Source organism: Squalius cephalus (assembly GCF_949319135.1).
Source record: "Squalius cephalus genome assembly, chromosome: 18".
Taxonomy (NCBI): domain Eukaryota; kingdom Metazoa; phylum Chordata; class Actinopteri; order Cypriniformes; family Leuciscidae; genus Squalius; species Squalius cephalus.
The window spans coordinates 31,786,786-31,811,235 of record NC_137139.1 but is presented as its reverse complement, the minus strand read 5'-3'; the positions used below and the strand labels follow the sequence as shown (position 1 = coordinate 31,811,235).

The window sequence follows — 24,450 nt, the reverse complement described above, 5'->3', positions numbered from 1 at the left end:
ATAATGGTTTGAAAGAAATGAGAAGAACAGCAAAAAAGTTTCATTAAAACTTCTTTAAAACATATTTACTGCGTCCCTCTTTTGAAGAAACTTAAATGGAGCGTCCGCAAGTAAACAATCCTTGACAGGCACAAAGAAAGCGAGACGGCGTTAATCTCCCACTGCGCTTTAGGCTCGCTTTCTCTTCTCTGGAGCTGTTTCGGTCCAGTAATTACATGTCGTCGAGCTGAAAAGCCGAAGAATTGAGAAGTTGTCAGGATGTGTTTTAGCTAATGATGTCATGACACGCGGAACGTCTGTCTCAGTCGCAGTGAACTTTGAACCCAGCAGCCAATTTAGACTTCTTTAATGCAGTTTGTGTGTGTGTGTGTGTGTGTGTGTGTGTGTGTGTAAATACTGGGTGGTTTTAACCCAGCTTTGGGTCAAATATGGACAAACCCAGCCGTTGGGTTAAATTTTTACATTACATTTTTAACCCAACATTTGGGTTTGTCCATATTTGACCCAAAGTTGGGTTAAAACAACCCAGCATTTTTAGTGTTTGTTTCGTTTCTAACACATTATAATACATAGAAAATCACATTACAAGTGTATTTTAGAGTGATAACGAGTGAATCGATTAATTGAGATGATTTCAGAACTGATTAATGCAACTTTCCAGCTACTTCTACCACTGAGTCCTTTACATCTTAACACTCTTATACTTGCAAGTTGCAAGTGTCGTTGAGACTTAGGGAAAATGCTCTGAAGAAGCTGGAGGTTTGGGTTTCGTCCTGCCGGGGGGGATGAAGGTCACGGTAGCGTCGCTCCAGGGTCGGGGAAATGAACATCCTCGGGACACAACAGAACAGAGTCGAGACGCCCCGACAGGGACTAATTCAACATCTGAAGTGGGTCAAAAAAGTTCATCAAAGTTGTCCTGAGACAAGAACACTTTGATGAAGGGTTTTGATCCACTTCAAATGTTGACTACTGTATATTAATACTTTGAATTAGTTTTTATTTTTATATTTTCCATTTTCATTTCAAAGTTTTTATATGTTATTATATGAGAGTAATATTGTTAAATAAAGACTTTAAATTTCAGTCTGTTCCTCACACAAAGCTTTTGCATGACTTCCAATGGTTTGGAATATTTTATGAAAATAAATATAAATTTTCATTTTTGTGTTAGTTATTTTTTTAAATATGCAACTTTTCCTATATATATATATATATATATATATATATATATATATATATATATATATATATATATTTCATACATTTGTTTTATATTTCAATTATTATTTTTAAATATGCACCTACTCCTATATATATATATCATACATTTTATTATAGTTTTTAAATACATTTTGCTAAATTATTTTACTTATTCTTATTTTTTAATTGATTATTTTGTGTATAATTAATAAAAACACATTTATTAATTTAATACATTTTTGTATAAATTTACATTTATTTAGTTTATTATATTTCAAGCAACTAAAAAAAAAAGTTTTTGTTTTCGCTTTACAATAAGGTTTCACTTAGATTGTCCATTACCTTACATGAACTAATAAGGAACAATACTTGTTACAGTATTTATTAGGGGTGGGAATCTTTTGGTACCTTACGATTCGATTCTTCTAAAAATTGATTCTCAATTTTGAATCAAATTTCGATTCGATATATGCATAGATATGATTCTATGACTGTGGTATATTTTAATAAGTGTTGAAGAAAAAATCCCACTGAATGAAATGTGAACCTTCCCATTTTAGTCAACCCAACATTATAAAACAAATGTGATTAAGCTGACTGCAATTATTACACACATGCCTGGCAGTCTTCTGTAATAAACCAACTCAGGCAATTTTATTTTTGATATTAAAAATAGGAGCAAAGAAGCACATTACAAACAATAGGACAAATACAATATAAAAAATTAAATAAACAAGGTTTTCCAGGTACAGTAGGCTAGGTTTATTTAACATATAGTAATACATACTACAGAAATTGAATAATCAAATGTAAAAAATGTGTATGAATTAAATATAAATTGATTCATATTAAAGATATAAAGTGATCTTCAAAATCAGTGAGTGATTTTTTTTTATTTTATTTTATTAACATTAATAAAACGCATGGCAACAGTTTATTAGGCTGCTGTCCCTTTAAGAACAAATGCACGGATCTAATATACTGTTACACACGGATTTTCTCCAACTGTTTACATTGGCGTATGACATAACAGACTGTGTTTACATGAATACTCCACACAATGTGAATTTTATTTATGTATTTATATAATTTATAATAATTTGACCATTCAAGCGCAGTAAGCTGTGTAAGAACCATAGACTGTAAAAAATGGGGTATGGGCGGCGCCATCTTTGAAAATCTTGGGAAATCCTAACCCCGCCCACCTTCTGGCCAATCCATATATGGGTAAAAGGGCGGGCTTTGTGTGAGACTGAGCTGGTGTGATGAGTCCGGGCCAGAGCCATAGAGAGAATTTGTCTTTATGGCTCTGGTCCGGGCTAACGTGAGCTGTTTTTGTGTTATTATGTGGTAGCTTTATGTAGAATGCTAAATCCCGCTGTAATCTCAAGTTGTGTCAATAGCAGAGGAGAAAGACCGCGAAATTTAAAAATACTACTGTTATTGTGTCACGAAATGTAGTTTTAAGAGTTTTTCAGTCGAGAATGTAGTTGTTTTAAAGGGTTAGTTCACCCAAAAATGAAAATTCTGTCAGTAATTCCTCACCCTCATGTTGTTCCAACCCCGTAAGACCTTCGTTCATCTTCGGAACACAAATTAAGATATTTTTGATTAAATCTGAGAGTTGTCTCACTCCTCCATAGGCTTCTAAGGGACTGAAACTTGCTGGTCCAGAAAATGTATTAAAGACATCGTTAATATAGTCCAAGTGACTCCAGTGGCTCAATCTTAAGTTTATAAAGCAACGAGAATACTTTTTGTGCGCAAAAACAAACAAAAATAACGACTTTATTCCACTTTTCATTTCCTTCTCTCTGGGCCTCGAGTCTTTTCACGTAGTGTTTAAGCGTAGCGCGTCTGTGTTGCACGTCACCACGTAGGCTCACTATTGGCCGACGCTGGTCATGTGTGATACGTGGTGACGTGCAACACAGACGCGCTACGCTTAAACACTACGTGAAAAGACCCGAGGCCCAGAGAGAAGGAAATGAAAAGTGGAATAAAGTCGTTATTTTTGTTTGTTTTTGCGCACAAAAAGAATTCTCGTCGCTTTATAAACTTAAGATTGAGCCACTGGAGTCACTTGGACTATATTAACGATGTCTTTAATACATTTTCTGGGCCAGCAAGTTTCAGTCCCTTAGAAGCCTATGGAGGAGTGAGACAACTCTCAGATTTAATCAAAAATATCTTAATTTGTGTTCCGAAGATGAATGAAGGTCTTACGGGGTTGGAACAACATGAGGGTGAGGAATTACTGACAGAATTTTCATTTTTGGGTAAACTACCCCTTTAATCTCAAATATGTTGTTTGTTTATATAGATAGCGCCTATTTAAAATTTTGATCTGATGTTTTCGGAGTTGTGAGATCCAAGGGATCACCGGGTGCTCAGCGCTATGTATCCCGCCTGGAACAGCCTTACCTCGGCTAGTGCTGCTGACGTTTGCCGCTGGTTGATGTCTCTAGTCTAGTGGAGTGGTTAAACATGGGATATAATTCGTCATGTGTAGGCTATATCTAACGGACGATCTTTGATATCATTAATCTATAATTTGTTCCTCTGGCAAATCGTTTTATGGCTTCTTATACATTTTAGGCTACGTACTTATACTTTCATAATGGCTGTCTAAGCTAACTAAAAAAACACACTAACAACGAGAAATGTTTAATTTCACAAACTATAGCTTCGGTTAAATACTAGTATATGAAACGTATAAGTTAAAATACATGCTAACTGTTGAAGTGCCACTGCCCACAAACATTGATGCTAAATAGTGCTCACTAGTTACGTGAAATAGTAGTGGATTGTCACTTACCGGAAAAACTGGAGCGAAGTCCTCCTACAGTGTCGGTTAGTGCAGTTTATAGCAGAGCAACCCATTTTATGTACAATATTTCAATACAAATGTTCAGAAAGGATACAGAGGTGGTATGTGTTGTGTCAGATCATGGCCGAGACGTCAAATATCAGGAATTCCACTCGGCGCAGCCTATGCTTGTTATCAGCTGTCAATCAAAGTTAGCCACGCCCTTATTTGTCATACATTTTATATCTAAATACGATCTAAACTAACGAGTTAGAAAAAAATTCACCCCCCTCACCGTTGTCAGGCACTCGGAACCTATCGAAAAATACAATAAAAGTCCATGGGACCAACCTGTAAAAACATGAATTTATGCTGTGAAAACGGACATTTTAACATGGGGTCTATGGACATTTGCTCCCTTTTGGGACCTGCCCCTAGCGGATTTTCAATGTATTGCAGTTTTTCGCACTTCCGGGTAGGCTTCATTTTTCAGATTAGAATGTTGCCGCATGGTAAGAACTGAATTGTGATCAATAACACCCTAACATGTCAATAACTGTTAGTACTGTAAAGTTGAAGTGTAACACTTAAAAATAAATAAATATTTGAAATGTGTGAATCGCTACAAATCGGTAGAAGATAGAGTCACGATTCATATGTGCTGCTTGGCAACTAGCTGAAATTCTATTTAATATTTTAATATTTTATTTTATCTCACTTAACTTTCATGACAAGAACTGATTTTTATGGTTTTAGTTTTACGGGATAATTCAGAATTTTACTATTATTTAGATTTATATTATATTTAAATTATATTTTTTAGTACTATTCTGAATTAGTTTTGTTTTCATTTTAATATTAAAGTTTTAATCATTTTGTTGTTTTTCCATTTTTATGAGTTTTTTTAAATATCTATACAGTTTTAGTTATTTTAGTAGGCCTACATTAAGGTAAACTAAATGAATCAGCTGAAGTTTTTTTTTTTTCAGTTAACGTTTATGTTATTCCAATCAACAAAACAGTTTTTTATGGGTTTAGTCTTAGTTTGAGTTATCAACAATAACCCTGACTCTGCTTTCTTCATCTAAGTGTCAGTCGTCCTGTCTCTCTGATTATTTATTAGTCTTTATAGAGTCATTTTAGCCTAAATTGCTGGAGCGGTTTGTCTGTTTCAGAGGATAATGATTCTTTAGAGAGATGTAAGACAACGTCTGAGACAAACCCATTTGCTTTGACGTCTCAGTGGCGACTCAAAATTGGCCAAATGTGAACCGAACAAATGGCGGAGGGGAGAAGCAGCAGTTCATTTATTTCTAATGATTGTCTTTTAACTGCTTTTTAATCTCTACCGGACACGTGATAATTGCGGGAAGCGCTGGAATTGCTGTGCTAAATTGGATCAAAAGCGTTGGTGTAATTGCGCTGATCTCCAGAGCTCTGCTAATTCTCTCGCTTCAGATGAAACTTGGAATCGGATCATTGTTCTGCCGTTCTCAAAGGTTTCGCTAATGGATTCATTATTGAAAATTAGCTGTTCTTTGGCTGCAGATTCGCATGTTGATAATGTGATAATCCGCTTTGTTTGAAGGGATTTTCTTGCACTGTAACAAAACACCTTTGTCTTCTCTCTGCATATTTTTCATTTGATTATTCAATTTCTGTAGTATTTCTTATTCTTACTATATATTAAATAAAGGTAGCCTACTGTACCTGGAAATCTCTTTCGACTTGCACACCGTCTCTTCAAGTAGTGTTTCATAAAATATGCAAATGGAAAATATGTGAGTAATATTTTGAGGGCAGTTTTGAAATCCCAGGTAAGAATTTAAAGGGATTTTTGATTCTTGTTGTTGCAAACCTGTATGACTTTATCAAGCTCCAAAAAGGAAAGAAAAAAATGTTAAAGCACAGTAAACTGCACTGTTTCACATCTTATATGAGAAACACACTGACATTACACTGAGTTTTCCCTTCTGCTGTTTCTCTCATATCAAACATGGCGTCATTGACCTCAAAGACATTTGGTTGCAGTGTTTAATGTTAATTTTGCCAATGTGTCATTTTCTAATCCATTTAAGCTTTGTCTGAGAGTAATATCGTAAAATAAAGACTTTAAATTTCAGTCTGTTCCTCACACAAAGCATAGGCATGACTTCCATGGAATATTTTATGAAAATAAATATTAATTTTCATTTTTGTGTTAAATATTTTTTTAAATATGCAACTATCTCTATATATGTATTTATATGTGTATATGTATGTATATGTGTGTATATATATATATATATATATATATATATATATATATATATATATATATATAATTCATACATTTTATTATAGTTTTTAAATACATTTTGCAAAATTATTTTACACTTATTTTTTAATTAATATTATTTTGTGTATAATTAATAAACACATTATTAATTTAATACATTTTTGTGTAAATTATTAAATTTATAAAAGTATTTTCAATTATAAAATTGAAAATGAATTACAGTATGTATATATAATGTAGGGGTGGGCGATATCTCGATATTTAAAATATATCGAGATATTTTTTAAACACGATATGGATTTTGACATATCGTATATATCGATATATTGTTTATATTTATAAAAATGTCGTTATTTCAAATGTAGGCGCGTTGCTCGTGGCAAGCGCGCTCATAATGTAAGAGACGCCGGCGCGACCACAACATTGCCCAACATCAAATGGCAAACGTAATGCAAGCGGAAGGAAACTGAATTCGCTGCTAGATCTAGTGAGAAACATTCACATTTCTCCGTTATTAACAGATCAAACAGCGTTGACGTGGAAACCAGGAAGAAACATTGTGCCATGAATGAACTATAGTGTCCACAGATCAGCAACATTCACCATGGATTTACTGTAGTAACACTTACTGCAACCATGGAGGTTTGGCAGGAATAGTAGGCTATAATGCCTTCAAGTAACATTACATCGGTTTTATTTTGACATTATGAATACAATTGCCTCAAATGTTAATCTGAACTAAAATAAACCTTTATTTATAACTACTAAAATATTACATTAAATTTTTTCCAAGGAGCTGTTTTGTTTTATATGCTCCTAGAGTCAATTATAGCTCCAGAATTGCTCAAAGTAAAAAAAATATCATACTTGATGATGTTAGTTTTAATTATATAAAAAAAAAAGAATAAAAAAAAAAATATTATTTAAAAATGTTGCAGAAGCACTTGTTCCTATGTGAACTGTCTACCTCTTTGCACTTCAATAAAAAAGACTTTGTGGTATTTGGCATATTTGTTTTTGCAGTAGTTTTTGGGGGTTCTTTTTCCTGTAAATATATCGAGATATATATCGTATATCGAGATATAGCAAAATATATCGAGATATATTTTTTGTTCCATATCGCCCAGCCCCAATATAATGTATTATTATGTTAATTATATTTAAAAAATACTTTTTAAAAATTCTTTATTTGTAAATTAATTATTCATTACATTGTGTATGATTAATAAAAACACATTTATTAATTATACACTGTTTTATAAATTATTACATTTATAGAAGTATTTCCAAATTTGTTTTATATATATATATTTTTTTAATTAAATGTATAAATAATTTATTAATTATATTTCTAAATTATTTTAATACATTATTTATTTATTATACATAATTTTTTTATGGATACTTATTCGAAATGATGCCTTATTACAAATGATTAAAAAAATCACTTTACAGTGTATTCATTTTTATTAAATGAATTTTATTATGTCTTTCATATTACATATCACACTATATTACAAGCTAAAAATGGTCAAATGACACTTTTCCCCATTCTTTGTATTTTCCATTATCCTTCTTGTTAGAGTAGAGTAGAGTCCCGCCCCCTACTGTAAGCCCCGCCTCCTTCACCTCCTGCCAGCCAATGGCCTTCCCCCCTGTTGCCACGACGACCTGGAGTGATGTAGTTTTGGTAGCCGAGTCTTCTTTCCTGTGTGTAATGATGACAAAAGCTTTCCCGAGGCAGAGCTGGGAGATAACACACTTATCTCAGACCTCTCTGCTCTCATCCGCTCCCTGTGGCGCTGTTCCTCGCCCCAGACACTTTATTCCTCCGCTAATAATGTTCACTTTTCTCCCGGTGGCCTCGAGTCGACATCCTCGCAGTGCTGACCGGGCGTTTCTTCTCTCCGTCTGGTGATTAATGGGTCTCCTTCGTTCACCCGGCGCATTAGAATGCATGTGTTGGTTAAGAGATGATGTTTAAACTCATTTGTATTCAGCGGCGATGAAGGCCAAGGCCAAATTAAACGGTTTCATCAAGGCCGTCTGATTATATGATGTGAGTGTTTGTGCAAGATGGTGTTTAAATATTGATTTTTAACCTGATGAAGGACTACTCTTATGAACGTGTTGTTTTAGAAGACGTTAAACGTTTCTTTTTTTGGTCAAGTAAAACCTCCTCAAACACTCTTACAGTGGTTTTGAAGTGTGTGGATAAACCATAAATATATATATAAAAAAGTAAAATCTCAATAAAAGTCAGATTGTGATGTGGTTTATTATTCCCTGCTACATGCATACACACACTCAACTCAGTTTCTCTTGTAACTCTGTGGTGATTTTTTTTTTTTTTTTTTGTATTGTCATTCTGTTTTTGTTTCTTCTTTCGTTATTTTCTTTCTTGTTTTTTTAGCGTCGCCCGTGTTTGCTGGTTTGTTCTTCGTTATTTTATTTGCTAGTTATATATACTTCGCTCTCGTTTACTCTCCTTTTGTTTGTTTGTTCAGTTCACTTTCGTTTGCTCACGTTTGTTTTCATTAATTGTGTTTTGCAGGGAAAGAACTAACAAACAAAAAGCTGAAAAAATAAAAATAACATGATATATTATTCCGTCACATGCATGAACTCAACTCAAATTTTTGCATTTTCGCTTGTAATTTGCTTTGCAAGTCAATTTGTTTTTGTTTGTTTTTTCTTCTTCTCTTTTTTTTGTTTGCTGTTTTTTCTTTAGTTATTTCATTCTTATTTTTTTTGAGGGTTGGCTATGTTTGATATTCATTATTTTGTTTGCTAGTTTTATCTTTCACTTTTGTTCGCTCTTTTTGTAGCGAAAGAACAAAAAAAAACATGAACAATTTACATTAGGCTTTCGTTTGTTAACATTGTAAACATGAACTAACAATGAGCAACACTTATACAGCATTTATTAGTCTTAGTTAACGTTACCTTTAATATTTACTAATAATCAAAAGTTGTATCTGTTAACAATAATGTTCATTTCAATTATTCTGAGATGGCCTTTAAACCAATAATTCGCCCAAAAATGAAAATTGTAATTTTTTCCTCTAAATAAATTGATGAAAGTCAATGGGGTCCAATGTTGTTGCCGTTGACTTCAAAATAAATATATTTTTTGGTGTTCATCAGAAGAAAGTCATGCAGGTTAACTTTATAAAAAGAAAAATGATGACAGAATTATCATATTTGAGAGAACTATCCTTTTAGCATGTTGATGTTTCTTTCTTTTAGATGTGATATTTGTTGTGTGATGGACTCAGTCTTACTGTAAATTTAGCTTGTTCCTTCTTGGAGGGAAACATGCCATCACATCTTGTTGTGTGTCGCTTCGCTCAGCTCTAATGCTTCTTCATTGGTGTGTTTTTATAGGCAACAGCAGCGTGCAAAGACTTTCATGCACTTCACTCCACGGTCATTAAAGCTTTTAGTGCAGCCTCGTATTTTCCATTTGCAGTAGTTATCTAAGGCAGTCACTGACTTGCTCGCCAATTTTTGTGCAATTTCTCCTTTTATCTCTAAGTAAATTACAACTTTTGACTCTGTGTTGATACTTACTATTAAATGGATTAAAAAAACAAGCAGTTAGACAAAAATAAGACATGTGTACTGTATATTTTTGTTAGGGATGTACAATATATCGGCCACCATATTGGTATCGGGCGATAAATGCTCATTTTCAATGTTATCGTTTTTTGACCCTATAGGAAAATTTGTCCAATATATTAAAGCCAATAAATAATGTGTTATTTCCTTCAGCTGAGACGCTTCAGATGCGACTGTTCGCGATGTTGGTTTTAAATTACTTGAAATATGATTGGAATCACTTAAAAAAACAGAAAATACTGTAAAGTACAACATAAGTCTGTCTAAATGGGTTCCATTCAGACCTTAACATTAAGTATTTTACTGTTATGTATCAACAAGATTCAACAAGACATTTTCACGTGGCTTTACCCAATGTTTAGATCTGTTGTGGTATTTATGCAAATTAGCACATACGTAATTAGATTATGCTCCGTTTGTCCATGTTAACAAACAATTTCAAAAAACTTGTAATACATTTTTTTTTAGTCTTGATGTAAGTAATCAACTCAGTAATTTTCATGGTGATATCTAAAGGTTAAAATGTTTACCTTATTCACGTAAGAAAGAATGAATAGACTATATTTGGGTCTTTTTCGAAACGTTCCCCTAATGAGATTCTTCGGGGCTTTTTTTCCCTACTCAGGACATATTGAGGATACAAAATCAGTTGAGTTTGCTTCTGTTGCAATTTGTTCAAGGTTGACCCCCATTTTGGCTTAAAATGACTGGACTATATAGACGACATAAAATTATAATGAGAACATCATAATTGTGTGCTTGGGACCTGGATTTTAATGGTGATACTTTTGTTTTTGTAATCAGGCTCTCAAAAATTGTATAAAAACTTGGATTTAGATTTATCGCCCAATATATCGGTTATTGGCTTTCAAATATAAAGAGTTATCGGTTATCGGTATCTACCAAAATGTTGATATCGGTGCATCCCTAATTGAAATCAATGAAGCTGTCTACTACTTAAAGCACCTGTGCTTAATAACTGGTAGATTTTCCATGTCTTCTGTAGCACTGATATACACTACACATTACCATTCATTGTGATTTTTATTTTAAAGAAATTCAAACTTTTGTTCAGCATTAAACTGATCAAAAGTGACAGTAAAGGCATTTCTATAATGTTACAAAAGATTTCTATTTCAAAAACATGCTGTTCTTTTTTGATATTCATTAAAACAAAATACTGAACACAATTCATAAAGGTTTCCACAGAAATATGAAGCAGCACAACTGTTTTCAACACAGATAATACTCATAAATGTTTCTTGAGCATCAAATCATCATATTAGAGTGATTTCTGAAGGATCATGTGACACTGAAGACTGGAGTAATGATGCTGAAAATTCAGCTTTGATCACAGGAATAAATTACACTTTACTATATATTCACATAGAAAACAGTTATTTTACATTGTAATAATGTCAGAATTTTTACTGTATTTGATTAAATAAATGCAGTCTTAAGCCCTATTCGGACGGGACTAGTTTAACATGGAGAGGAGGGGTAAAGTAATAATGACCAGAGCTTCTCTGTGATTTTAGTCCCGTCCGAATGTGCATCTCAGTGATCATGACGGACAATGTCAGTAAAGATTACAGCGACTTTTACCTTCAGTAAAAAGGTCCATAAAAATTCCCTCAGGTAATACTGATCCCGTGCGAATAGACCCGCTGTAAATATGTACGTAAATATTCCGTAATTTCCTGTTTAAAAGTAGTTTTCCTTGGTTTTTCAAGTATGGAGACGCTTGAAGAAGCATTCAGTCGCGTTCTAGACGCTGGAACGAGTCTGTGGCAAAACTCAAGTGTTTCACACACACCATAAGATCAGAGAGAAGATCGACAGCACTTGTTAGAGGAACGAAACATCTTTTAGCGTTAGATAAGAGACTATTACCAACACAATCCAACCTGAAGTTCATTAATACATCGCTCGACTGGACATAACTGTTTTATATACAGTGAGGAAAATAAGTATTTGAACACCCTGCTATTTTGCAAGTTCTCCCACTTGGTAATCATGGAGGGGTCTGAAATTGTCATCGTAGGTGCATGTCCACTGTGAGAGACATAATCTAAAAAAAAAAATCCAGAAATCACAATATATGATTTTTTAACTATTTATTTCTATGATATGATAACAAATAAGTATTTGAACACCTGTCTATCAGCTAGAATTCTGACCCTCAAAGACCTGTTAGTCTGCCTTTAAAATGTCCACCTCCACTCCATTTATTATCCTAAATTAGATGCACCTGTTTGAGGTCGTTAGCTGCATAAAGACACCTGTCCACCCCATACAATCAGTAAGAATCCAACTACTAACATGGCCAAGACCAAAGAGCTGTCCAAAGACACTAGAGACAAAATTGTACACCTCCACAAGGCTGGAAAGGGCTACGGGGAAATTGCCAAGCAGCTTGGTGAAAAAAGGTCCACTGTTGGAGCAATCATTAGAAAATGGAAGAAGCTAAACATGACTGTCAATCTCCCTCGGACTGGGGCTCCATGCAAGATCTCACCTCGTGGGGTCTCAATGATCCTAAGAAAGGTGAGAAATCAGCCCAGAACTACACGGGAGGAGCTGGTCAATGACCTGAAAAGAGCTGGGACCACCATTTCCAAGGTTACTGTTGGTAATACACTAAGACGTCATGGTTTGAAATCATGCATGGCACGGAAGGTTCCCCTGCTTAAACCAGCACATGTCAAGGCCCGTCTTAAGTTTGCCAATGACCATTTGGATGATCCAGAGGAGTCATGGGAGAAAGTCATGTGGTCAGATGAGACCAAAATAGAACTTTTTGGTCATAATTCCACTAAACGTGTTTGGAGGAAGAAGAATGATGAGTACCATCCCAAGAACACCATCCCTACTGTGAAGCATGGGGGTGGTAGCATCATGCTTTGGGGGTGTTTTTCTGCACATGGGACAGGGCGACTGCACTGTATTAAGGAGAGGATGACCGGGGCCATGTATTGCGAGATTTTGGGGAACAACCTCCTTCCCTCAGTTAGAGCATTGAAGATGGGTCGAGGCTGGGTCTTCCAACATGACAATGACCCGAAGCACACAGCCAGGATAACCAAGGAGTGGCTCTGTAAGAAGCATATCAAGGTTCTGGCGTGGCCTAGCCAGTCTCCAGACCTAAACCCAATAGAGAATCTTTGGAGGGAGCTCAAACTCCGTGTTTCTCAGCGACAGCCCAGAAACCTGACTGATCTAGAGAAGATCTGTGTGGAGGAGTGGGCCAAAATCCCTCCTGAAGTGTGTGCAAACCTGGTGAAAAACTACAGGAAACGTTTGACCTCTGTAATTGCAAACAAAGGCTACTGTACCAAATATTAACATTGATTTTCTCAGGTGTTCAAATACTTATTTGCAGCTGTATCATACAAATAAATAGTTAAAAAATCATACATTGTGATTTTTGGATTTTTTATTTTAGATTATGTCTCTCACAGTGGACATGCACCTACGATGACAATTTCAGACCCCTCCATGATTTCTAAGTGGGAGAACTTGCAAAATAGCAGGGTGTTCAAATACTTATTTTCCTCACTGTATGTAAATATAGGTTATATGTGTTTGCGCACGTGATATCAGGAAGCAGCGTAACACACACATGACGACAGGAGTGACGGCGGTGTGTAAATCGAGTTACTCTCACAGTTCTGCTAGTTTTACTGAGATCTCTGATCCCGTGCGAATTCGCCATTAATATTACAGACGTCCTGTGGTAAAATTACATCACTCCATCCATCTACCCTTGTGAAGCTAATCTCGTCCGAATAGGGCTTTAGTGAGCAGAAGAGACTTCCTTCAAAAACACACACACTCAAGACAATCATACAGACCCCAAACGCCTGAACGGTAGTGTATAAAAGTTACTCAAAGTGAACTCTTCTCTCTTCTCGAGTCAACTTTACTGTTGTTTCTGCTCCACTTTTAAGAGGAGGAGGACGTGTAATCTCTAACAGTTTCGTGTTCTCAGTCTAGAAAAGCACATTGGCCTTTCACGGGTGTCACCTCCCACTCATTGCTCTGTGTTTTTCCTTTCTTTAGTGTGAGCGGATGACAGGAGTGTGTTTAAATGAGGACACTAACGCCTTGTTTTCTTCTCGCAGAGCATGTGTGTTCCATCATCGCCTCCATGCTGAGGAACCTCAAAGGCCAGCAGAGAAGTCGTCTCCTCAGCAAGTTCACAGAGAACGACTGCGAGAAGGTAAAAATAAGACAGCTGACGGTACGCCTTTATTATCTTCCGCTTCTATATCCGGCAGAGAGCGCTTGAGGAGAGATGGCGGCAGATGGGCTTAATGCTGCCGTAAAGATTATACACGCTGAGCTACTTAAAGATTAAAGCCCAATTCATTTAGAAACAAAACATAACCGTCTTGGCTAGACATGTTGGTTATTGGGTATTATGAAAAAATAAGATTTCATTAGTTAACATGAACTGAGAATGAAAAATACTGCAGCATTTATTAATCATAATGTTCATTTAAACATTTATTAATGCATTTTTAAGGTCAAAAATTGTATCCTTTAACATTGGTTAATGCACTGTGAACTAACATGAACATTTTTATTAGTCTATTAACACTCTATTATTTCTGTCTTTTTTGATTAGTTGGTTTGTTCACCAACATTGTTGTTTTCTTTTATTCTTTTGTTTTCTTTCATTTGGGGTTCTTTATTTCCTGCTATTTTGTTTTGTTTGCTCTTGTTGGTTGATTTTTGTTCATTATTTCTTTTTCCTCTTTGTCCTTTTGTTTGTTCATTTGTTTATTCATTCTGTCATTTGTTCATGTTGTTAGTTTGTTCACCCATTTTCGTTTATTCTTTTGTTTGCTCTTTTATTTAGTGTTGTTTATTTCCTGCTGTTTTGTTTGCTCTTGTTAATTTTTTACTTTTTTGTTTGTTAATTTGTTTTTCACTCATTCTTTTATTAAATCTTTATTTATTTGTTTGGTTGGTTCACCCTTTTGCGTTGATTTTTTTTGCTAGTTTTTTCATTTGTTCTTTATTTGCTTGTTTTGCTTTGTTGGTTTGTTCGCCCGTTTTCGTTTATTCTTTTTGTTTTTTCATCTTTTCTTGATTTCCATGTGTTTTGTTTTGTTGGTTTGATTTTTGTTCACTCTTGTTGGTTGGTTTTGCTCATACTTTCTCTTCTTTTTATCGTTCATTTTTTTCAGCATTTTTAAGTTCTTTGTTTCCTTTTGTTTTGTTATCATGCTGTTTTGTTCGCAGGTTTTTTTCTTTCATTTTGGCTTTCGTTGACCTTGTTTTGCTTATTAATTATGTCAGTCTATCATTTATTTCATTTTTGTTTTTCTAAACCTTTTTTCGTTTATTCTTTTTGTTTGTTTTTCCCATTCGTTGGTCTTTTATTTCCATCAGTTTAGCTCTTTTCAGTTGCTATGTTCGCTTTCTCTCTTGCTTTCTCGTTGTTTCGGTCCGCCGTGCCTCAGTGTAATGTTTAATGTGTGTGTTGTCCGGACTCTCTCCGCTGTGTTCATGCGGTTCGCTTCATCTTGTTTTATACGTCTCTTTTAGTCTCTGCCGGGGGTCTCCATACATCACCTGGACGAACACGTGTGCTGTTATCGCTCAGCAGTCACTACACTTAAAATAACCCTCACAGTCCTGCTGGGCCCTGTTTCATCTCTCTGACAGGAGCAGTGCATTATTGGTAGTTTCACGAGCTAAAAGATTTCGGCCATATGGGCATCATGCCTCAGCTCTGTTTTCTGTCTTCAGATTGTCACAGTAATCGCTAGAAAGAGGATGACGAATGTCTCTTTTTGTTTTTAAACAACACAGCACCATTCGTCTTGTGTGGGATTTCGCCGCAGTTAAATATTAATATCATTTACATAACGTGAATTTGGGTCCCGAAGCACATCTCCTCTTGCCGTTGATGGTGTGTTTGTGTGGCGTTTCGGTGCATTTGTAACGTATGCTCACCCTCGCTCTCTTTCTGCAGGTTGACAGACTCATGGAGCTGCATTTTAAGTACCTGGAAGCCGTTCAGCTCGCAGACAAGAGGATCGAAGGAGAGAAGCACGTAAGATTCACACACACACACACACACATTCACGCTTGATTGGCAGTATCTCCTCTGCGAGGGCAGATCTGTGTGTGAAGATAAGAGCAGACCTACCAGAATCAAACGAGTGCAGGTCGACACGCTTCTCTGTTGGTCCGCTCGCCTTTAAAACCGAACGCTGTTAAACTTTTACACCGAGCAGTGATTGAGCACACATTCCCATCAGCCCTAGAGTCTGTGAAGTCGTAACTCAACAAACACCCAAACAAAAGCCTCGTCATTGGGTTGGTCTTGCTCCATTTAAAATGCTACATCAGAAACAGCTTGTGTGGGCGTTAAGACACTGATCCAAATACTTCAGATATGTTCTCAGAACTTAAGACCATGATGCTGCATGTTTGTTTGTGGGCAGATAATGCAGTAACAGTCATAATTCGGCCCTCAAGTCAATGGAAATGCGAGAACCGGCATCATTTCGTGGATCCTGGATAACTATAATGTTACCTTGTGATATTTCTATTATTTCTTCTTTATAATAATAATAATAATAATAATAATAAATATTTTTTTTATTCATTAATATGCAGTAGTCATGTATGCATAAATATGATTACTGCAATACATCAATATACATAGACTGATGAGCCAAAATATTGAGCTGTCACAGGTGAAGCGAATATCGTTGATCATAAACAAGGCCACATATTAAAGTCCCCCTGTAGTCAATAATTGTATCCCTTAAAACTCATTTTTGATCACCAAAATGACATATTAAAAAGTTTTTTCCTTGAGAAAAATATTCTTCATGCCTTAAAATATCTTGAATCTTGATTTTCACCACAGGGGGACTTTGAAGTCTGGTTAGATGGTGAGCAAACAATCAGTTCTCGTAATCAACATGTTGAATGCAGGAGGAATGGACAGGAATTAAGATCTGAGCGACTTTGTAAAGGGCCACATTTTTATGGCAAGGCGACTGGTCAGAGATTCTCTGAAACTGCGAGGCTTGTGTGTCAGTGGTGAGAATTTACCAGTACTTTCTGAAGAGGGCCAAACACAAACCGTCCAAGGCTCATCGATGTACAAGGGCAACGAAAGCAATCCCATCTGGTCTGAGGCAACAGAAGGTTTACTGTGGCACAAGATACACACAATTGTAATGATGGAGGGAATGTGTCGCAACTGCTGTGCTTGGAGCTGGAGACCAATCAGAGTGAATATGATGACCCTGGACCACAAAACCAGTCACATGGGTCATTTTTTGAAATTGAGATTTATACATCTGAAAGCTGAATACATAAGCTTTCCTTTGATGTATGGTTTGTTAGGATACAACTAGGGCTGCACGATTTGGGGAAAATGTCATATTGCGATAATAGAGGTCAATATTGCGATTGTGATATGCGATATAATAAACAAATGGTTTCATGAGTCAACTTGCTTGGTTCTCAAGGAAAATAAATGCACACACAGATTAGTGATAATCTGCCTAAAGAAAAAAGTTATTTAGTCAAGAGCAGTGAGTGTTTTAATCTGTTCCCTTTGTTCTTTGATTAACTTTAGCGACAGATATAATTAGTGGCTACTGTGTACTGTCCCTTTAAGACCAGCCGCTGCTGTCAAAGACGCGGATCTCACACGCGCCTCATTCTCTCACAAGTCACAACTCTTCACGTTCATCATAAGACTACTCTTATGTTATGAAGATACTCGACAAAAAGACATTTTGGCATAATTGTGTGTGTTGTTGTTCGTTCAAGCTCGAAAGAGAACTGTATTCTGGCATGCTGTTTTGTGCGCACGCACGATATTAGCGCGAGTCTTTCTGTGTGTCACAGGACATTCACAGGCAGCGCGCTCTTTTTGGCATACATGTGTGTTGTTCGTTCTACAGCGAAAGAGAACGTGATACTGGCGCGCATCTGTCTGTGGTTCGTGTGTGTGTGTGTGTGTGTGTGTCAGGAGGACATTCACTGACAGCGCGTTCTTTTTTGTCTTATCGCGCATGAATGGTTTAAAAGCATTTGCATGAATAAGAGCGGGATCATGTAACACTAGCCAAAGGATGCCAAAAATTAACAGATGCTGCGTTAATTGCGTTAACAACGCTAATTTGTTTATTTAATATAAAATCGCATCATTTTGTGTCATATAATCGCGTAGGTTTGACATCGCGATTGCGATACGATTAATCGTGCAGCACTAGCAACTATTGGTCGAGATACAACTATTGAAAATCTGGAATCTGAGGGTGCAAAAAAATCAAAACATTGAGAAAATCTCCTTTAAAGTTGTTCATTTATGTTTGTGATTGTGCTGTATTCACTCACAAAAATACATTTTTTATATATTTACAGTAGGAAATTTACAAAATATCTTCATGGAAATTGATCTTTACTAGAGATGCACCGATTGATCGGCTGGTGACCGGAATTGGCCGATTTTCACGTGATCGGCCATGACCGGCCGGTCAGTCTGACATATGCCGATTTTATGCCGGTCAAATGCACTCGGGCGCCGCATGATTAACCTTTTGAGCGGTACGGTCTCATATATGGTATTTTTATTTATGTGCTCCTGCCCTGAGTAATGTTACAGTGCCACATTTAGGATGTTCAGTGACGTCGCATAACTGCCAGATTCAAACTGTGCTTTCGCGCGTTGGTTGGCGCTGAGCCAGAGTCGGACGCGTTCAGCGCTGTCATATATCACAACTAAGCAGTGTTTTCAACCTCATAATGTTTATTTTAGGTTTCAGATATTTAAATACACATAAGCACGAGTAAAACAATACATTTGGAGTTTGTAAAATACACACTGATGTCTGTGGAAGCAGCAATAACAATCTATTCAAATATAATTTGCCGACATGTGTTATTCATAGCAGACAAACATAGTGAAAGTAACTTAACTATAAAGTTTACTCTATTCTTCTCAGTTCACCGGCCACTTTCTTGCATTTATTTCGGGAGAAATTGATGAATTCACGTGCTGTAAATCCGACTGACAGGACAACATTGCGGCGCCCATCTCATGTTATAGATCAAGATTATTTATAAAGGTTTTTAAACGACCAAACACACTCACTTACACGTATTTGAGAATCGGGATATCAGATAGGCTGATTGATGACATGATAAGCAAGTTTGTGAATATTTTGAATAAAAAAGGAAAACCGGAATAAAAGCGACACATCTGTCATACAGTATTATTGTGGCTGCGGTGTATCGCGTGACGCGTGGCTATGGAAACATTAAAGGGAACGTTCGCCTCGAATGAAAAAACTCACTCTGGGGGTGGGGGTGTCAGTTAGAATATTTTAAACTTACGCGTGAAAGGGTTAAAGAAAAGATCGAAAATAAATATTTGTGTGTGCTGTAAAGTGGTTAGAATTTTTTTTAATCGGAATCGGCTAAAATCGGTATCGGCAGGTCAAACTCAATGAAAAATCGGAAATCGGAATCGGCCTAGAAAATTGTAATCGGTGCATCTCCTAATCTTTACTTAATATCCTAATGATTTTTGGCATAATCGATCATTTTGACCCATACAATGTATTGTTGGCTATTGCCACAAATAAACCCGTTCGACTCGTGACTGGCAGACACGATGCTGGATTGCATTTGCAGTGAGGAAAATAAGTATTTGAACACCCTGCTATTTTGCAAGTTCTCCCACTTAGAAATCATGGAGGGGTCTGAAATTGTCATCGTAGGTGCATGTCCACTGTGAGAGACATAATCTAAATAAAAAATCCAGAAATCACAATATATGATTTTTTAACTATTTATTTGTATGATACAGCTGCAAATAAGTATTTGAACACCTGTCTATCAGCTAGAATTCTGACCCTCAAAGACCTGTTAGTCTGCCTTTAAAATGTCCACCTCCACTCCATTTATTATCCTAAATTAGATGCACCTGTTTGAGGTCGTTAGCTGCATAAAGACACCTGTCCACCCCATACAATCAGTAAGAATCCAACTACTAACATGGCCAAGACCAAAGAGCTGTCCAAAGACACTAGAGACAAAATTGTACACCTCCACAAGGCTGGAAAGGGCTACGGGGAAATTGCCAAGCAGCTTGGTGAAAAAAGGTCCACTGTTGGAGCAATCATTAGAAAATGGAAGAAGCTAAACATGACTGTCAGTCTCCCTCGGACTGGGGCTCCATGCAAGATCTCACCTCGTGGGGTCTCAATGATCCTAAGAAAGGTGAGAAATCAGCCCAGAACTACACGGGAGGAGCTGGTCAATGACCTGAAAAGAGCTGGGACCACCGTTTCCAAGGTCACTGTTGGTAATACACTAAGACGTCATGGTTTGAAATCATGCATGGCACGGAAGGTTCCCCTGCTTAAACCAGCACATGTCAAGGCCCATCTTAAGTTTGCCAATGACCATTTGGATGATCCAGAGGAGTCATGGGAGAAAGTCATGTGGTCAGATGAGACCAAAATAGAACTTTTTGGTCATAATTCCACTAAACGTGTTTGGAGGAAGAAGAATGATGAGTACCATCCCAAGAACACCATCCCTACTGTGAAGCATGGGGGTGGTAGCATCATGCTTTGGGGGTGTTTTTCTGCACATGGGACAGGGCGACTGCACTGTATTAAGGAGAGGATGACCGGGGCCATGTATTGTGAGATTTTGGGGAACAACCTCCTTCCCTCAGTTAGAGCATTGAAGATGGGTCGAGGCTGGGTCTTCCAACATGACAATGACCCGAAGCACACAGCCAGGATAACCAAGGAGTGGCTCTGTAAGAAGCATATCAAGGTTCTGGCGTGGCCTAGCCAATCTCCAGACCTAAACCCAATAGAGAATCTTTGGAGGGAGCTCAAACTCCGTGTTTCTCAGCGACAGCCCAGAAACCTGACTGATCTAGAGAAGATCTGTGTGGAAGAGTGGGCCAAAATCCCTCCTGCAGTGTGTGCAAACCTGGTGAAAAACTACAGGAAACGTTTGACCTCTGTAATTGCAAACAAAGGCTACTGTACCAAATATTAACATTGATTTTCTCAGGTGTTCAAATACTTATTTGCCGCTGTATCATACAAATAAATAGTTAAAAAATCATACATTGTGATTTCTGGATTTTTTTTTTTTAGATTATGTCTCTCACAGTGGACATGCACCTACGATGACAATTTCAGACCCCTCCATGATTTCTAAGTGGGAGAACTTGCAAAATAGCAGGGTGTTCAAGTACTTATTTTCCTCACTGTATATTACACTGAGATCCGATCACAATGCGTCCTCGACTACCTCCGAACCCGGACACACTGATCGGATAACATTCCCATCAGAAGCGCGTTTACACTGGTCTTTTCAATGTGTATGTGGACAACATCCGGATACAGGTCGCATGTTAATGCCAAGTGTAAACGCAGCCATTGTGTCAGGGACAGCCCTTCATGACAGTGGTGTTTCCTGGTGGAAGTTCAGGAATGATGGAGGAACATGATGGAGAGTTCAAGGTGTCCAAATTCCCAGATCTCAGTCAAATTGAGCATCTGTGAAACTAACAAGTTCGATCCACTGGGGCTCCACCTCGCAACCTACAGGACTCGAGGATCTGCGGCTCATGTCATGCTGCCACAGCACACCTTCAGCGAGACACAGAGGAACAACTGCACGTTAGGCTGGTGCTCATCGTGCTTATGCTTATGGTTAAGCCAAAGTTTATGCAAAACGCTGAAACAAACCATGCTTTATCTCTTAGATTTTGAGTGGTTGTATTCTTTTTTTTTTTTTTTTAAGTTACGATGTAACAATTAGTTTGTGATGTTCGTTGCATTGCAAACATTTGCATTATTCCAAATATGATATTATTGCATATAATTTTAAAATAACATATTATTATTAATAAATGAATAAAACAGTATTATCATTATTATTATTAAGAAGAAAATGTAATTATATTAGTAATTTAGAATTAATTATCAACATTCTTTTTTTTAAGTTGGCATTTAATTGGCATGTGGTCACAGGTGTGTGTGTGAAGGCTTTTTCAGCCAGTGTTAATTAAAGTGGAGATGATTAAAGGCAGATGTTAATTGATGATAATTGGCAGGTTGGGGTGATTAATCCACATTGTGTAACTGGCATGTGTGTTGTGTTAGTAGGTTAGGCTCTGCTGTGTGTGCATCTGGTGATTACATTGTGTGTGTACGCGTGCGTTTGTGAGATTATACTGTGTGTGTGTGTGTGTGTGTGTGTGTGTGTGTGTGTGTGTGTGTGTGTGTGTGTGTGTGTGTGTGATTATTGTGTCTGTGTGTGTGTGTGCGTGCGTGTGTTTGTGTGATTATACTGTGTGTGTGTGTGTGCATGATTATACGGTTTGTGCGTGTGTGTGTGTTCGTGCGTGCATGTGTATGTGTTGTGTGTGTGCTGGAGGATATTGCCGTGTGTGTGTGGAGGATGTGAGCTGGGCGCTGATCAGGACTCCTGCGGCTCGTGTCTCATCCATCCTAATGTGTGTTTAAGACAGGCGTTCTGTTTTCAGGGTTGCTTCAGGTTTGGCTTTCTAAACATGCTTGAGAGATATCTTGAATTAAAAAAATACATATATCTTAAAAGTATAACACCCCCCCCCCCAAACTAAGAGAAATTATCATTTTAACCAACTAGTCGTTGTTTCAGAGCAGATTAAGTCTCAAAATGCATTAAAAATCTAGGAAAATATACAGTAATGCAAGTGTACTTTCAGTGCTATTTTTAACAAAGACAAGATCATCATCATCGGTCCCTTTAGGGACGTACTAATTTGTAAATCTAGTATAAACACAAAGTAATTAAAAAAAAAAAAAGTATATATAAAAATGCAGAAAGTTTAGTGTTATGTTTAGGTTTAGGCGTTGGGTTAGTGTGTGTGTGTGATGGGTAGGTTTAGGGGTCGGGTTTGTGTGTGTTTGTGTGTGTGATGGGTAGGTTTAGGGGTCGGGTTAGTGTGTGTGTGTGTGTGTGATGGGTAGGTTTAGGGGTCGGGTTAGTGTGTGTGTGTGTGTGTGTTGGGTAGGTTTAGGGGTCGGTTAGTGTGTGTGTGTTGGGTAGGTTTAGGGGTCGGGTTAGTGTGCGTGTGTTGGGTAGGTTTAGGGGTCGGTTAGTGTGAGGGGACAGAATATACAGTTTGTACAGTATAAAAACATTATGCCTATGGAGAGTCCCCATTTAAGTAAACGTGAGTGCGTTTGAGTGTGGTGTGTGTGTGCGTGTGTGTGTGTGAGAGAGAGTGCGTGTGTGTATGTTGTGGCGCAATCATATTTCGCTTAGCTTTAGTTTCAGGTCTTTGCACAGGTGTGTCAATTTAAAACCGTCTTGTCTTTGTGTGAGTTTGAGTGTGTGTGAGTGCACGTTTTTCCATCCACCTTATCTGCCTCTCCTCCTCTGCGTGTTCTTCAGGCCGATAAATCGTGTCTCAGAGGCAGTGACAGGAATACGAGTGTGGAAATGTCTGCTCTTGTTTCGCTCCCGTCGACTGAATGCACCAGCACTCCCTCCAGATGGATCCGCGCTCCCAGCTTTCTCCGAGTGCTATAAAACTATATCACCCATAGCAGAGCCCTTGTTTAAGGACGCCTCGGAGTGCTGTCAGCCAACCCGTCTCGCCTCCTTTTACTGCCTAATGACAGCTACAAATTCTCTCCGAATTGCATTTCCTAAACACAGACCCCCATAAAATCCCCTCCGCGTTCGGCCTGCGATCTCGTTTTACCGCAGCACTCTTTGGGAAATCTCGAAAGGATCCTCGGAGGAAGCGTTTGGCAGGGTGTGCTGGGATTAATTTGGTGTCGGCGTGTCCCGTGAGACTCAATCACAGGTCCCGGCGCTCCTTTGTTCTGCCTGTCATATTAACACCTGTGCCAGCCCGCAGTTCTCCAACATGAAGTGACTAAAAATCACTCCGTTTCCCGGAGGTGACGCCGCTTGTTATTTGCACTGATGTAATTGACTTGCCGAAGGCTTCACCTCTGTAACGAGACTCGAGTAACGAATGCGAAAGATCAAACTGTTCTGACATCCAAGTGATGATGAACATTTTTTTTTTTTTTTGCACACTTTCAGTCAGCCTGAAAGTATGAACTAAAATCAACATGTTCCTGGTCATATTTTGCTCAATTCATTAGTGCACATTATTTTAAATAAAATGAATGTTTGCCTTCTTTCATTACAATGTTATTAACTTGACCAATGTTCTGATAATTTACTCACCCCCACGTCATCCAAGATGTTCATGCGTTTCTTTCTTCAGTTGAAAAGAAATTGTTTTTTGAGGAAAACATTCCAGGATTTTTCTCTATATAGTGACTTCAATGGGGTCCAAATGTGAGTTTCAGTGCAGCAGTTTCAGTACAGGATCCCAGCCGAGGAATAAGAGTCTTATCTAGACAAACCGTCGATCATTTTCTAAAAAAAAAAAACATTTATATACTTTTTAACCACAAATGCTCGTCTTGCACTAGCTCTGCTCATTACGTAATCA

The 24,450-nt window shown here is 37.3% G+C and overlaps 1 protein-coding gene across 1 annotated transcript in view; it reads left to right on the top strand.

Moving 5' to 3' along the window:
* ctnnbl1 (catenin, beta like 1) overlaps window positions 1-24,450 on the top strand; it is a 61,858-nt gene that overhangs the window by 24,275 nt on the left and 13,133 nt on the right. Inside the window, exons 12-13 of the mRNA XM_079850031.1 lie at window positions 14,036-14,133; window positions 15,898-15,978. Coding sequence (XP_079706157.1) covers window positions 14,036-14,133; window positions 15,898-15,978 — 179 coding nt within the window. The remainder of the gene's footprint in view (window positions 1-14,035; window positions 14,134-15,897; window positions 15,979-24,450) is intronic.